This window comes from Mesoplodon densirostris, chromosome 17, assembly GCF_025265405.1.
Source record: "Mesoplodon densirostris isolate mMesDen1 chromosome 17, mMesDen1 primary haplotype, whole genome shotgun sequence".
In the NCBI taxonomy this organism is placed as follows: Eukaryota; Metazoa; Chordata; class Mammalia; order Artiodactyla; family Ziphiidae; genus Mesoplodon; species Mesoplodon densirostris.
The window spans coordinates 67,686,442-67,703,501 of record NC_082677.1 but is presented as its reverse complement, the minus strand read 5'-3'; the positions used below and the strand labels follow the sequence as shown (position 1 = coordinate 67,703,501).

Here is a 17,060-nt window from a genome sequence, read left to right as displayed (position 1 = left end):
CAAATAATGTTATTTTAAATTAACATAATTTAAAGTAACTTCCTTATTAAATATGTCTAAACAAGATATTACAAAGACTTAGTGTGTGAAAGACATCTTTTGTAAGCAGAACTTGTTTAATTCAACTCAGCAAAGCAGTACAGGTATGATTACCTGTTGAAAGGTGAGGAAACTGTCCTGTTATATAAAATCGGGTTTCATAATGGTATTTGGCATAATAGGTCTTTTTCGTTTGTTGTTATTCTGGCCTGAAAGGATAACTGATGTCATTATTTTTGGTTTTGCTCTTTCAGTTCAGAGAGAGTCTTTGTCCAGAACAGAATCTAACATATACCTATTAAAATTCTGAAACTCTACCTCCTGAGAATACAGGGTTTCAAAATAAAGATCTAAAGTTATTAGATTTTGATCCACAGGACTCACGGATAAAAAGCATGTTTGGAAATAGGCCCCAACACACCATCCTGGTAAACTCACCTTGAAAATAATGGCTATATTCAAGAGTGGCAGTGAAAACTGAATAGTTTCTATTATAGAGCTTTCCTGTTGACCCCAACACAAATACTCAGATGAAGAAAGGATAAGAGAACTGTTTAGGCGCTGAACTGCATCTCCTCTGCCCAATTCATATCTTTAAATCCTAACCCTTAGTACCTCAGAATATGACTGTGTTTGGAGATACGGTCTTTAAAGAGGCAATTAAGTTAAAATAAGGTCATTAGGGTGGGCCCTAACCCAACATGACTGATGCCCTTATAAGAAGAGATTAGGACACAGACAACACACAGCACAGAAAAAAAAGACCATGTGAAGACACAAGAAGATGACGTCCATCTGAAGACCAAAGAGAAAGGCCTCCAGAAGAAACCCATCCTGCCGACACCTCGATTTTAGACTTCTGCCTCCAGAAGTGTAAGAAAATAAATGTTGTTTAAGCCATCCAGTCTGTGGTAACTTGTCATGATAGCCCTAAAAAACTAATACAGTAACAAATTTGAAAAGTTAAAATCTAGATAAGAATCCAGAACTCAAAGACATCAAAATAGTTTATAAAATGCTTTAAAACAAAAAACTGGCCCCGGAGGAAGATGGCGGAAGAGTAAGACGCGGAGATCACCTTCCTCCCCACAGATACATCAGAAATTCATCTACACGTGGAACAACTCCTACAGAACACCTACTGAACGCTGACAGAAGACCTCAGACCCCCCAAAAGGCAAGAAACTCCCCACATACCTGGGTAGGGCAAAAGAAAAAAAGAATAAACAGAGACAATAGGATAGGGACGGGACCTGCACCAGTGGGAGGGAGCCGTGAAGGAGGGAAGGTTTCTACACACTACAAGCCCCTTCGCGGGCGGAGACTGCAGGTGGCGGAGGGGGAAAGCTTCGGAGTAGCGGAGGAGAGCACAGCAACAGGGGTGTGGAGGGCAAAGCGGAGAGATTCTGGCACAGAGGATCGGTGCCCTCAGGCACACACCAGCCCGAGAGGCTTGTCTGCTTGGCCACTGGGGCGGGCGGGGCTGGGAGCTGAGGCTCAGGTATCGGCTTTCAGTCGGAGCGCAGGGAGAGGACTGGGGCTGGCGGCAGGAAGAGAGCCTGAGGGGGTTAGTGCACCACGGCTAGCCCGGAGGGAGTCCGGGGGAAAAAGTCTGGAGCTGCCGAAGAGGCAAGAGACTTTTTCTTCCCTTTTGTTTCCTGATGCGCACGAGGAGAGGGGATTAAGAGGGCTGCTTTGGGAAGCGCCGGAGACGGGCTCGAGCCGAGGCTAAAGGCGCGGACCCCGGAGACGGGCGTGGGACGCTGGGGCTGCTGCTGCCGCCGCTGCGGGGCCTGTGTGCGAGCGCGGGTCGCTGTCCGCCCCGCCTTCCGGGGGGCCTGTGCACCCCGCCACTGCCGGGGTCCCGGAACCCGGGGACGGCTTTCCCGGGAAAGCGCACGGAGCGCCTCGGTCTGGTGCAACGTCATGCCGGCCTCTGCCGCCGCAGGCCTGCCCCACACTGCGCGCCCCTCCCTCCCCTCTGCCTGAGTGAGCCAGAGCCCCCGAATCAGCGGCTCCTTTAAACCCGTCCTGTCTGAGCGAAGAACGGACGCCCTCCGGCGACCTACGCGCAGAGGCGGGGCCGGTCCAAGGCTGAGACCCGGGAGCTGTGAGAGCAGAGAAGAGACAGGAAAATCTCTCTGTGCAGCCTCGGAGGCAGCGGATTAAAGCTCCACGGTCCACTTGATGTGCCCTGCGTCTGTGGAGTGCATAAATGGACAGCGAATCATCCCAAATTGAGGAAGTGGACTTTGAAGACAAGATTTAAGACTTTCCCCCCTTTTCCTCTTTTTACAACGAATTATCCCAAATTAAGGACGTGGACTTTGAGAGCAAGATTTCAGGCTTTTCCCCCTTTTCCTCTTTTTACAACGAATTATCCCAAATTGAGGAGGTGGACTTTGAGAGCAAGATTTTCGATTTTTCCCCCTGCTCTCTTTTTGTGAATGTGTATGTGTATGCTTCTGTGTGAGATTTTCTCTATATAGCTTTGCTTCCACCATATGTCCCAGGGTTCTATCTGTCCGTTTTTTTTTTCAATAATTACTTTTTAATTTTAATAACGCTACTATATTTTATACTTTATTTTACTTTACCTGCTCTTTCTTTTTTTCCTACCTTCCCTTCCTCCCTCCCTCCCTCCGCCCCTCCTTTCCTTCTTTCTTTCTTTCCTCCCTCCCTCACTCCCTGCTTCCTTTCACTCTTTTTCTTTCCTTCCTCCCTCCCTCCCACCCTTCTTCCTTTCACTCTTTTTCTTTCCTTCCTCCCTCCCTCCTTTCTTTCATTCTTTCTTTCTTTCCTTCCTCCCTCCCTCCCTTCTTCCATTCACTCTTCCTTTTTCTTTCCTTCCTCCCTCCCTCCTTTCTTTCTTTCTTTCCGTCCTTCCTCCCTCCCTCCTTTCTTTCTTTCTTCCTTCCTCCCTTCCTTTCTTTCCCTCTTCCTTTCTTTCTTTCTTCTACTAATTCTTTCTTTCTACTTTTTCTCCCTTTTATTCTGAGCCGGGTAGATGAAAGGCGCTTGGTGCTGCAGCCAGGAGTCAGTGCTGTGCCTCTGAAGTGGGAGAGCCAACTTCAGGACAGGGGTCCACAAGAGACCTCCCAGCTCCACATAATATCAAGCAGCGAAAATCTATCAGAGATCTCCATCTCAACACCAGCACCCAGCTTCAGTCAATGACCAGCAAGCTACAGTGCTGGTCACCCTATGCCAAGCAACTAGCAAGGCAGGAACACGACCCCACCCATTAGCAGAGAGGCTGCCTAAAAACATAATAAGGCCACAGGCACCCCAAAACACACCACCAGACGTGGACCTGTCCACCAGAAAGACAAGATCGAGCCTCAACCACCAGAACACAGGCACTAGTCCCCCCGACCAGGAAGCCTACACAACCTACTGAAACCACCTTAGCCACTGGGGACAGACACCAAAAACAACGGGAACTACGAACCTGCAGCCTGCAATAAGGAGACCCCAAACACAGTAAGATAAGCAAAATGAGAAGACAGAAAAACACACAGCAGGTGAAGGAGCAAGATAAAAACCTACCAGACCTAACAAATGAAGAGGTAATAGGCAGTCTACCTGAAAAACAATTCAGAATAATGATAGTAAAGATGATCCAAGATTCTATTTCCAAGATCCAAAATCTTGGAAACAGAATAGACAAAATGCAAGAAACAGTTAACAAGGACCTAGAAGAACTAAAGATGAATCAAGCATCGATTAAAAACACAATAAATGAAATGAAAAATACTCTAGATGGGATCAATAGCAGAATAACTGAGGCAGAAGAACGGATAAGTGAGGTGGAAGATAAAATAGTGGAAATAACTGATGCAGAGCAAAATAAAGAAAAAAGAATGAAAAGAACAGAGGAGAGTCTCAGAGACCTCTGGGACAACATTAAACGCACCAACATTCGAATTATAGGGGTTCCAGAAGAAGAAGAGAAAAAGAAAGGGACTGAGAAAATATTTGAAGAGATTATAGTTGAAAACTTCCCTAATATGGGAAAGGAAATAGTTAATCAAGTCCAGGAGGCACAGAGAGTCCCATACAGAATAAATCCAAGGAGAAATACACCAAGACACATATTAATCAAACTGTCAAAAATTAAACACAAAGAAATCATATTAAAAGCAGCAAGGGAAAAAAAACAAATAACACACAAGGGAATCCCCATCAGGTTAACAGCTGATCTCTCAGCAGAAACTCTACAAGCCAGAAGGGAGTGGCAGGACATAATTAAAGTGATGAAGGAGAGAAACCTACAGCCAAGATTACTCTACCCAGCAAGGATCTCATTCAGATTTGATGGAGAAATTAAAACCTTTACAGACAAGCAAAAGCTGAGAGAGTTCAGCACCACCAAACCAGCTTTACAACAAATGCTAAAGGAACTTCTCTAGGCAAGAAACACAACAGAAGGAATATACCTACAATAACAAACCCAAAGCAATTAAGGAAATGGGAATAGGAACATACATATCAATAATTACCTTAAATGTAAATGGACTAAATGCTCCCACCAAAAGACACAGATTGGCTGAATGGATACAAAAACAAGACCCATATATATGCTGTCTACAAGAGACCCACTTCAGACCTAGAGACACATACAGATTGAAAGTAAGGGGATGGAAAAAGATATTCCATGCAAATGGAAATCAAAAGAAAGCTGGAGTAGCAATTCTCATATCAGACAAAATAGACTTTAAAATAAAGACTATTAGAAGAGACAAAGAAGGACACTACATAATGATCAAGGGATCGATCCAAGAAGAAGATGTAACAATTGTAAATATTTATGCACCCAACATAGGAGCACCTCAATACATAAGGCAAATACTAACAGCCATAAAAGGGGAAATCGACAGTAACACAATCATAGTAGGGGACTTTAACACCCCACTTTCACCAATGGACAGATCATCCAAAATGAAAATAAATAAGGAAACACAAGCTTTAAATGATACATTAAACAAGATGGACTTAATTGATATTTATAGGACATTCCATCCAAAAACAACAGAATACACATTTTTCTCAAGTGCTCATGGAACATTCTCCAGGATAGATCATATCTTGGGTCACAAATCAAGCCTTGGTAAATTTAAGAAAATTGAAATTGTATCAAGTATCTTTTCTGACCACAATGCTATGAGACTAAACATCAATTACAGGAAAAGATCTGTAAAAAATACAAACACATGGAGGCTAAACAATATACTACTCAATAACGAAGTGATCACTGAAGAAATCAAAGAGGAAATAAAAAAATACCTAGAAACAAATGACAATGGAGACACGACGACCCAAAACCTATGGGACGCAGCAAAAGCAGTTCTAACGGGGAAGTTTATAGCAATACAATCCCACCTTAAGAAACAGGAAACATCTCGAGTAAACAACCTGACCCTGCACCTAAAGCAATTAGAGAAAGAAGAACAAAAAACCCCCAAAGTGGGCTTCCCTGGTGGCGCAGTGGTTGAGAATCTGCCTGCCGATGCAGGGGACATGGGTTCGTGCCCCGGTCTGGGAAGATCCCGCATGCCGCGGAGCGGCTGGGCCCGTGAGCCATGGCCGCTGAGCCTGCACGTCTGGAGCCTGTGCTCCGCAACAGGAGAGGCCACAACAGTGAGAGGCCCGCATACCGCAAAAAAAAAAAAAAAAAAAAAAAAAAAAAATACCCCAAAGTTAGCAGAAGGAAAGAAATCATAAAGATCAGATCAGAAATAAATGAAAAAGAAATGAAGGAAACTATAGCAAAGATCAATGAAACTAAAACCTGGTTCTTTGAGAAGATAAACAAAATTGACAAACCATTAGCCAGACTCATCAAAAAAAAAGGGAGAAGACTCAAATCAATAGAATTAGAAATGAAAAAGGAGAAGTAACAACTGACACTGCAGAAATACAAAAGATCATGAGAGATTACTACAAGCAACTCTATGCCAATAAAATGGACAACCTGGAAGAAATGGACAAATTCTTAGAAATGCACAACCTGCGAAGACTGAATCAGGAAGAAATAGAAAATATGAATAGACCAATCACAAGCACTGAAACTGAGACTGATTAAAAATCTTCCAACAAACAAAAGCCCAGGACCAGGTGGCTTCAGAGGCGAATTCTATCACACATTTAGAGAAGATCTAACACCTATCCTTCTCAAACTCTTCCAAAATACAGCAGAGGGAGGAACACTCCCAAACTCATTCTATGAGGCCACCATCACCCTGATACCAAAACCACACAAAGATGTCACAAAGAAAGAAAACTACAGGCCAATATCACTGATAAACATAGATGCAACAATCCTCAACAAAATACTGGCAAACAGAATCCAACAGCATATTAAAAGGATCATACACCATGATCAAGTGGGGTTTATTCCAGGAATGCAAGGATTCTTCAATATACACAAATCAATCAATGTGATACACCATATTAACGAACTGAAGGAGAAAAACCGTATGATCATCTCAACAGATGCAGAGTAAGCTTTCAACAAAATTCAACACCCAATTATGATAAAAAACCCTCCAGAAAGTAGGCATAGAGGGAACTTACCTCAACATAATAAAGGCCATATATGACAAACCCACAGCCAACATCATCCTCAATGGTGAAAAACTGAAACCATTTCCACGAAGATCAGGAAAAAGACAAGGTTGCCTACTCTCACCACTATTATTCAACATAGTTTTGGAAGTTTTAGCCACAGCAATCAGAGAGGAAAAAGAAATAAAAGGAATCCAAATAGGAAAAGAACAGGTAAAGCTGTCACTGTTTGCAGATGACATGATACTATACATAGAGAATCCTAAAGATGCTACCAGAAAACTACTAGACCTAATCAATGAATTTAGTAAAGTAGCAAGATACAAAATTAATGCACAAAAATCTCTTGCATTCCTATACACTGATGATGAAAAATCTGAAAGTGAAATTAAGAAAACACTCTCATTAACCACTGCAACAAAAAGAATAAAATATCTAAGAATAAACCTACCTAAGGAGACAAAAGACCTGTATGCAGAAAATTATAAGACACTGATGAAAAAATTAAAGATGATACAAATAGATGGAGAGATATACTGTGTTCTTGGATTGGAAGAATCAACAGTGTGAAAATCACTATACTACCCAAAGCAATCTACAGATTCAACGCAATCCCTATCAAAGTACCACTGGCATTTTTCACAGAACTAGAACAAAAAACCTCACAATTTGTATGGACACACAAAAGACTCTGAATAGCCAAAGCAACCTTGAGAAAGAAAAATGGAGCTGGAGGAATAAGGCTCCCTAACTTCAGACTATACTACAAAGCTACAGTAATCAAGACAGTATGGTACTGGCACAAAAACAAAAATGTAGATCAATGGAACAGAATAGAAAGCCCAGAGGTAAACCCATGCACCTATGGTCACCTTATCTTTGATAAAGGAGTCAAGAATATACACTGGAGAAAAGACAGCCTCTTCCGTAAGTGGTGCTGGGAAAACTGGACAGCTACTGGTAAAAGAATGATATTAGAACACTCCCTAACACCATACACAAAAATGAACTCAAAACGGATTAAAGACCTAAATGTAAGGCCAGACACTAAAAAACTGTTAGAGGAAAACATAGGCAGAAGACTCCATGACATAAATCACAGCAAGATCCTTTTTGACCCACCTCCTAGAGAAATGGAAATAAAAACAAAAATAAACAAATGGGACCTAACGAAACTTAAAAGCTTTTGCACAGCAAAGGAAACCATAAACAAGACGAAAAGACAACCCTTAGATTGGGAGAAAATATTTGCAAATGAAGCAACTGACAAAGGATTAATCTCCAAAATTTACAAGCAGCTCATGCAGCTCAATATCAAAAAAAACAAACAACCCAATCCAAAAATGGACAGAAGACCTAAACAGACATTTCTCCAAAGAAGATACACAGATTGACAACAAACACATGAAAGAACGTTTAACATCATTAATCATTAGAGAAATGCAAATCAAAACTACAATGAGATATCATCTCACACCAGTCAGAATGGCCATCATCAAAAATCTACAAACAATAAATGCTGGAGAGGGTGTGGAGAAAAGGGAACCTCTTGCACTGTTGGTGGGAATGTAAATTGATACAGCCACTATGGAGAACAGTATGGAGGTTCCTTAACAAACTAAAACGGGAACTACCATACGACCCAGCAATCCCACTACTGGGCATATACCCTGAGAAAACCATAATTCAAAGGGAGTCATGTACCACAATGTTCATTGCAGGTCTATTTACAATAGCCAGGACATGGAAGCAACCTAAGTGTCCATCATCAGATGAATGGATAAAGAAGATGTGGCACATATATACAATGGAATATCACTCAGCCATAAATAGAAACAAAACTGAGTTATTTGTAGTGAGGTGGATGGACCTAGAGTCTGTCATACAGAGTGAAGTAAGTTAGAAAGAGAAAAACAAATACCGTATGCTAACACATATATATGGAATCTAAGGAAAAAAACAAAAAAAAATGGTCATGAAGAACCCGGGGGCAAGACGGGAAAAAAGACACAGACCTACTAGAGAACGGAGCTGATGATATGGGGAGGGGGAAGGGTAAGCTGGGACAAAGCGAGAGAGTGGCATGGACATATATACACTACCAAATGTAAAATAGATAGCTAGTGGGAAGCAGCCACACAGCACAGGGAGATCAGCTCAGTGCTTTGTGACCACCTAGAGTGGTAGGATAGGGAGGGTGGGAGGGAGACGCAAGAGGGAGGAGATATGGGGATATATGCATATGTACAGATGATTCACTTTTTTTTTTTTTTTTTTTGCGGTATGTGGGCCTCTCACTGTTGTGGCCTCTCCCACTGCAGAGCACAGGCTCCGGACGCACAGGCCTAGCGGCCATGGCTCACGGGCCCAGCCGCTCCACAGCATGTGGGATCTTCCCAGACCGGGGCACGAACCCGTGTCTGCTGTATCGGCAGGCGGACTCTCAACCACTGCGCCACCAGGGAAGCCCCTAGATGATTCACTTTGATATAAAGCAGAAACTAACACACCACTGTAAAACAATTACACTCCAATAAAGATGTTAAAAAAAAAACCACTTCACATAGAAAAGTAAGAGTAATCAGAAAGAATATTCCTACTGGATACTGTATTATAATAAAAAGATATAACATCTAAAATAGTGTGGTACCAGCACATGAATAAACAGAAAGGTTAAAAAAAGAAAACAGTAAACATCTGCATACATGAGAATTCAGTACATAATGAAAATGACTTCTAATTAATGTTGAAAAGAATGATTATTCAATAATGGCTGTGACAAACAGGTAACCATTTGAAAAAAATAAAATAAAATAAATTCCAGATGAAGTGAAAATTTCACCAAGGAAGATGAAATTAGTGCTAAGGAGAACATGGAAGAAAAATGTTTCAATTATAATTGAGTAGGAAAAGTCTAAGTGTATTACAACATCAGAAATGATAAAGAGATTTAGAGGGCTTCCCTGGTGGCGCAGTGGTTGACAGTCCACCTGCCGATGCAGGGGACACGGGTTCGTGCCCCGGTCCGGGAAGATCCCACATGCCATGGAGCGGCTGGGCCCGTGAGCCATGGCCGCTGAGCCTGCACGTCCAGAGCCTGCGCTCCGCCAACGGGAGATGCCACAACAGTGAGAGGCCCGCGTACCGCAAAAAAAAAAAAAAAAAAAAAAAAAGAGATTTAGAAATTCAACTGCAAAATTTAAAACAAATATTTTCTCCCTAGGAAGAAAAAATATATACAAAGTCAAAAAGACAGGCAACAGGTGATAGAAAAGTAGCCACAAATCATATCTGTATATTTTATATCTACATTCATTTGTTAATCCTGCCATGAAACAAACACAGTTCCTGGACTGGAGAAGAAACAATTGTTTACTCACAGAGCATCTTCACACCATTTCTCACACCCCAATTCCCCATGCATCTAACGTCCCTGTGCGTGCAGAGGGTTGTGCACCTATCACAGGGGCAGAACCCAAAAAATATTTATCTCAGAGCTTATATAAGAGTTGCTGGGGACTTCCCTGGTTGCGCAGTGGGTAAGAATCCGCCTTTCAATGTAGGGGACACAGGTTCGAGCCCTGGTCCAGGAAGATCCCACATGCCACAGAGCAACTAAGTCCGTGAGCCACAACTACTGAGCCTGCACTCTAGAGCCCGCGAGCCACAACTACTGAGCCTGTGCACCTAGAGCTCATGTTCCGCAACAAAGAGAAGACACCACAATGAGAAGCCCGCGCACCGTAACAAAGAGTAGCCCCCACTTGCCACAACGAGAGAAAGCCCATGCACAGCAATGAAGACCCAACACAGCCATAAATGAATGAATGAATGAATGAATGAATGAATTTTTTAAAAAAAGAGTTCCTGGCATGTCTGCCCTTCTTCATCTCTGGAGAGAGAGCAAACTTGGCTCTGGGAAGTAAACAAATCCTTCTGGGGAGAGAGGAGGAAGGCCTCTATTTACCAATCTGGTATGTCAACAAATGGCTCTGGGGAAAGATAAGGCTTTCTCTCTAGCACTCTATCTTTAAAGCTGTTATCATTTAATCAGGTGCCAGAGGACTTTGGTTAGAAAGCCCTCACTCTTTAAAAATGTGAAAATATTCATGGAGCAGTGCTTCCTGATGATATCACAAATGGCTAATTTCTCCAAAAAATAAAAACATCTGTAAGTCAATAAGAAAACCCAAAGAGCAAAGGAAATGTAAAGGAATCTATGAAGAAAAATTCATCCTCACTCATAATAAGAAAAATGAAAATGTGATACATTTTTCACTACCATACAAAGATCCAAAGGCAAAACTTGCCTTTTGGCCAGGCAAGTTCTTCTATAAAAGGCAACTTGATAATATTTCACTAAATTATAAAAGGACATATCACTTTCCAGGCAATTCTACTTCCACATGTGCAAAATGATGACGTATAGGGTCTTTCAATAATTGCACTATTTGCTAGAGCAGAATACTGCAAAAATTATCACTAGGAAACCAATGAAATTATATGACTGTACATCCATACAACTGAATATTAAAAATCACAAAAATGAAGAAGATAATGCTTTAAATTAGGTATGGAATACTAGAAAAGATATATTTTTAAGTAAAACAAAGGTTGTCTCTACAGGAAAAATACATGATTGTGGTAACAAAAATGTGGTATGGGAAGTTGTTTTTCCAATGTATACTCTTCTGAACAATTTAGATTTTCTTTTAACCAAGTATTACCAATTCTTAGTATTTCAATTCAATGAAGTAGGAAACTAAAGTTATTCAAGCAAAATTACATATCATTTATTTCATTAAAATAACATTTTAATAAAATTGTATTTTTTGGTAAAGTATCCATCTATCTATCCATCTTTCAAATGAAGACAGAAGGGAACAGGTGAGCATGGGTGGATACATATGTGCACTCCTACCAGGAGAAATGAACAGAGACCATTCCAGGCAAAGGGGTAACATGATAAAGGCACACAGACGTCAAACAGGGAAAAGAAAGAAGAGACTAAGGCCACAGAGAAAAGGGACTTGTAATGCAAAAGCATTTGAATTTTATCTTTCAGCAAAAGCAAACAATGACTTTAAAAACAAACATATATGGGGATAGCATAGATAATCCTGATACATAAATTCTGACCAGACTGAGAACAAAACCAGTATTTATGCACCAAACCTGGTGACTTTCTCAGTGTTTCTCTTTAAGGAGAAACAGTATTTATTTCAAATATCGCGCTTAAGAAAATCCAGCAAAGTGAAGGTGCTACTCACATTTCTGTTACCAGGAAAAAATGTACAAGTACTAAAGCTGGAAAAAGTGACAGTTCAATCAGGAAATTTCAAGGAAAAAAAAAACACAAAGAAAATTATAGCTCTTCAGGCTCAAACTGAAACACTAATTAGAGATAACATATATCTTAGAAGATAAACAATGTGGTGAATGTGCCTTAAGTATTATAATTTAAGGTTAGCAAAGAAATTTGAAACAGAAAATCTACTATTAAAAGGACATTTGAATTGCTTAAACAATATCAGAAAGACATCATTGAAATATCTAAGAATGTCTTTCTGAATACTATGAAATCCAAGATCCTTTTTTCATGCTCCCATTCAGTTTCACCCTCCACCAGCAAATATCCCTCCATCACACAGATGCTTCTTAAAAAAATCAAAATTAATTTGTCTGGTAACTGACAAGATTACTGCCACTGGAAGCAAATGCAAGAGAGAAAAGAGATACTGTTACACATTAAATGGGAGACAAATTATAAAAGTGCCATTAAACAGCATAAAATTAGGTACTATGAGATCTAATATGATAAAATTCTTTATGAATTTCATTTTTTCCTGAAATTCATTTATAATCTTTTTTGAGGGTACTGAACATAATTTCCTGGCAAGCCATCCATGAAACAAACTATAAACGTAGGTACCTAAATGATTTAGACAGCCTACACAGAATTATTTGATAATAAATATCAACTTTTGGAAGTCTTATACCAAAAACAACCATGGGCCAAACTTTAAAAAACTTACAGGCTGAGATAAATGAGCCAGAAACAAATAAAAAATAAATAGATTGAAAAAAAATTAGAACATAGTAACAAAGTGCCCTAGACAAACACTGGTTATTAATTTTGCAAATTCTGTTAAGTACCCCAACTAAACCATCTAGCATTCATTCTGCCTTGAATAAAATAAAAATATACTGTAGTCACTTCAAATTACGTTCAGGATCGTATTACAAGCTATTAGTCTCATCATGACATAATAGTCTCCATCTTAATCAAAAACATAGTTTCCCAGCTAATTATCTAATTAGACATTTTCATTATAAAGACATATTTTTAGTCAAAATCAAACAAATCTTTAAAAGGCAAAATTCTGCCACTTCTAAAGATGTTCACAAGAATAGAATACAAGCTAAAAAAGTTATTTCAAGCAGGAGTATCGTAAGTTTTGAGCAAAAACTACTGAGGTTAATACCTATACAAACTCTAAATATGTATTACCATTGGTCTCAAAATGCATCTACATACATAAATTCTGCCACAGTAAATGAAAATCAGTCTCATGGTATAATCTCATAAGCACAATGTTGAGAAAAGAAACCAAATATAAAAACCATACAATATGATCCCACTGATCTAAAGTTTAAAAAAGAAACAGGCAAAATTAATTCTATTTCCTAGGTGTGCATAAATAAAAGGAAGAACTATCCAGAAATATAAGGAGATGTTTAGAATTCAGTCAGAAGAGTAAATAAGAAGATGGACGCGGAATCACGGAGAAGGAGAAGAAGCTGAGGGGCGGGGGTAAGAAGCGCTGGGCGTTTTGGTACTTCCCGATCCTACTGAGGCTTACGTGAACTCTTGCTTTTAATAATTTTTTCAACTACACATTTGTATTCTATGTAATGTTCTGTATGTGTATGTTAGTTTACAATTTAAATCAAAGAAAAGGGGGAAGAAGGAAGGAAATAAAGCCACTAGTTACAGCACCAGTGGCTTCCAGAGACCTTGACTGAAACTGAGGAAGCATGTCCCTAAAGTCAAGTTCCAGGGCAGCCGCTTGATTTCTCCACCTCTTACCTGTGGCAGAGGCGTCAGTTCCTCTAGGAGCCAGGTTGGGTGGTACAGTTCTGAGAGTCATTCCTGCAAGTTCACTCTAGATACCCTTCCTTCCTCCATCCCTTCCAATGATTGGTAAGCCCTTAATCCCTTTCTATTTATCATATCTAGAGTAGTTTCTCTTATCAGCATATGAACCCTAACTAATGCACTTCATCAAGAAAGTTCAAGAAAAAAAAAACCCGAATTTCCAATATGAAGTATTAACAGTAACAAAGCAGAAGGCTAGACACTGACTATTAAATTAACCTGATACTTATCTGTCATTTCCAACAGATTTCCTAGCACAAACATAAAAACGAAATATTTAACACTTTAAGGAGTTGATTTTCAGGTTTTATAACACAAGTAGGGGTGGTGAAGAAGGGAAAAGTATAGAGGCGTGGAGAGGAATGAAAACCAGCGTTTCTGTTACCTGGAGTCTTGTATTCATTTCCAAGAAATAAAAATTCTTTTTTGAGTCCACAAGGAATTCTACGGTTCCAGCAGAAGAATAATTTACTGCTCTGGCAAGGGCTACAGCTTGTTCTCCCATTGCTCTTCGAGTCTCAGAATCCAGAAAAAGGCTGCAAATAAGAAAGAGTAATTTCCTACATTTTGAACAAAAATTAAGTAATCTTTTGTGTGCATTATAGAAAAATTTTAAAGTTTACTCAGATATGATCATCTGTATCAACTTAAGATTTCATATTATATGCTTTATATATGCTTATAATGTAGGCTTATTGTGTTATTAAGCATAACATGTTTAAATAAATCAACTTAAGATTTTTATAAAACATCTGAACTTTCCACACTACACTGCAACTTCAATCTATAAAATATACAGTTATTTTAGCACAAGTAGTTGTTTTCTACGAGTAAAATTTAACATATGTATTCATAATTTCTCCAAGTAAGACTAGAAGTCGTGCCCTATAGAGAAAATGTGTGTTAGGTGAGCTTCCTTCAGGCAAGCATTATAGCGCTGCTGGCCAAGATGGTGAGTTCAAGGTTAATGAATCAATACTATGTATTAAAATAAGGTGTCTTTCAACAGAAACACATACAAAACAAGGTTATGTATTAATCAGTTGATGAAAATGTTCTGACCAGAGGCTCACAGAAACTTAATTCTGTGTTTTACCTAGGAGCAATGCTTCAGTATTTATTAATTCAGTGTTCACAGTGACTTTATAAAACATAACTACCACAGGACTTCCCTGGTGGTGCAGTGGTTAAGAATCCGCCTGCCAGTGCAGGAGACACGTGTTCAAGCCCTGGTCCGGGAAGATCCCACATGCCACAGAGCAACTAAGCCCATGTGCCGCAAATACTGAGCCTGTACTCTAGAGCCCGCGAGCTGCAACTACTGAAGTCCTCGTGCCTAGAGCCTGTGCTCTGCAACAAGAGAAGCCACCGCAATGAGAAGCCCATGCACTGCAACAAAGAGTGGACCCTGCTCACTGCCAACTAGAGAAAGCCTGCCGCAGCAACGAAGACCCAACAGAGCCAAAAATTAATTAATTAATTTTTAAAAAGCCATAACTACTACAAATAACAAGAATCCACTGTACATCTAATAAATCCTCAAAACTTTTGTTTCACAATAAAAAAGTACCTTCCAACGGGCAAGTAAAGGGTTTCAATGAACCCTGAAAAGAATATTAGCAAATCATTTCTGCATTTTCACATATTTTGCTTCTATGCAAAAAAAGCCTCTGAGAAATAAAACACTGACTACTTTTCTATTTGTGGATTAAAATTATTCTCAAATGTGTAAGATTTCGATGACATTTCATGAACTTCTTATTATGGAAGAATATAATGAACTTGCACATACCTGTTTCCCATATGTAACAATTATTACTACATAGCTATTCTTGTTTTGTCTATGCTGCATGTCCACTTTTCTACCAGCTCCCCCCCCTTTTTTTTTGGCTGTGTCACGCAGCTTATGGGATCTCAGTTCCCCAACTGGGGACTGAACCCAGGCCACGGCAGTGAAAGCCCGGAATCCTAACTAATAGGCCATCAGGGAACTCCCCCATTTTTTTTTTTTTTTAAAGCAAATCCCAAATTAGGTATCGCTTCTTCCATAAAAAAAACTTCCATATCTGTTTCTATAAGTACTCTTTTATAACATAATCACACTTTTAAAATTAACAAGAACTCCTTAATAGCTTTAATATCCAGTTAGTATTCAAATTTCCTGGATTATCTCATAAATATCTTTTTAGAGCTAATATCTTTGAATCAGGATCCAAATAAGATCTAGCCACTGCATTTGACTGGTTTTTACATCTTTATGATTCTTTTAACTTGTAATGCCCTCTTCTTTTTTTTTTAAGCCAAGGATCTGGTCATTTTCCTGTCTCATTCCTCTACATGCAATGTCCGCAAGGTCTTTCAACATCCATATTACATTTCTATTTCTTGTAAACTGCTGATTAGATCTAGAGCCTTGAATAGATTCAGGTTTGACTGGTTGAAGGGGAGGCAAGGATACTTCACAGGTGGGAAGTGTACTTCATACTGTCTCCCCGTTGACGACATTAGGATTCATCACTGGATTCGGATGTTATGAATCTTATCTACCTATTATAAATTAACAGTTCTGCATTAACCTAACAAATACAGGCATAGATGACATTTCAACAATAATGGCTGACAAAATTAATGCAACCAAAAAGAAAAAAAAGGAAATGCAACTAAAGATTAACATCGTAACATTTGGATAATCTCAAGCACAGGTGAGGAAAACTATTTTTGTCCTGTCTGGTCTTATTCTTTCCCTTGTCATAAACTCTGCTAGTGACACTCAGAGCTGCAAGCAAGCTCACCACTGCACTCAAAGCACAGAGGGAGATTCTTACTCCAGGAATTGAAAACTGCATATTCCATTTATTTTAATATTTCACAATACACAAATACATATCAAGTCACTATTAACAATCGGTTCTAGTTTCTTTTCCTACTGCTTTAAGTTTTCCTTGGATTTTTCTCTCAATTAATAGATGAGATGTTCATATGAAAAACTTATATTTCTAGAGAAAGAAAGGAAACAAATAAAAATCATGATTCAAGGTTCCCAGTCTGTGAAAGATTTCTATCCCAGGTAAGACTTGAGTGGATTTCCAATAAAAAGAGAAAGTTAATTATATTGGAAGTGTTAAGACAAGAAGATAAGAAAACATAAGACTGCAAAAGTGGTGTGTCAGAGACTATTACTGTTCTACCATCATCCCCTGTCCCCTTTTTCCATTCAACTAGCTGGGCACATGGTTACTTCGGGAAAACAGACATATCCCAGACTCCCTAGAAGAGTACCTAACTTCGGATCACT

General features: G+C 39.5%; 1 protein-coding gene across 3 annotated transcripts in view; it reads right to left on the bottom strand.

Annotated features, from left to right (window-relative positions):
- The window catches only part of PCCA (propionyl-CoA carboxylase subunit alpha), a 349,043-nt gene that overhangs the window by 195,882 nt on the left and 136,101 nt on the right, over positions 1-17,060 (bottom strand). For all 3 annotated transcript variants that reach the window (XM_060080286.1, XM_060080287.1, XM_060080288.1), the window contains one exon: positions 14,151-14,301. In XM_060080286.1, coding sequence (XP_059936269.1) covers positions 14,151-14,301 — 151 coding nt within the window. The remainder of the gene's footprint in view (positions 1-14,150; positions 14,302-17,060) is intronic.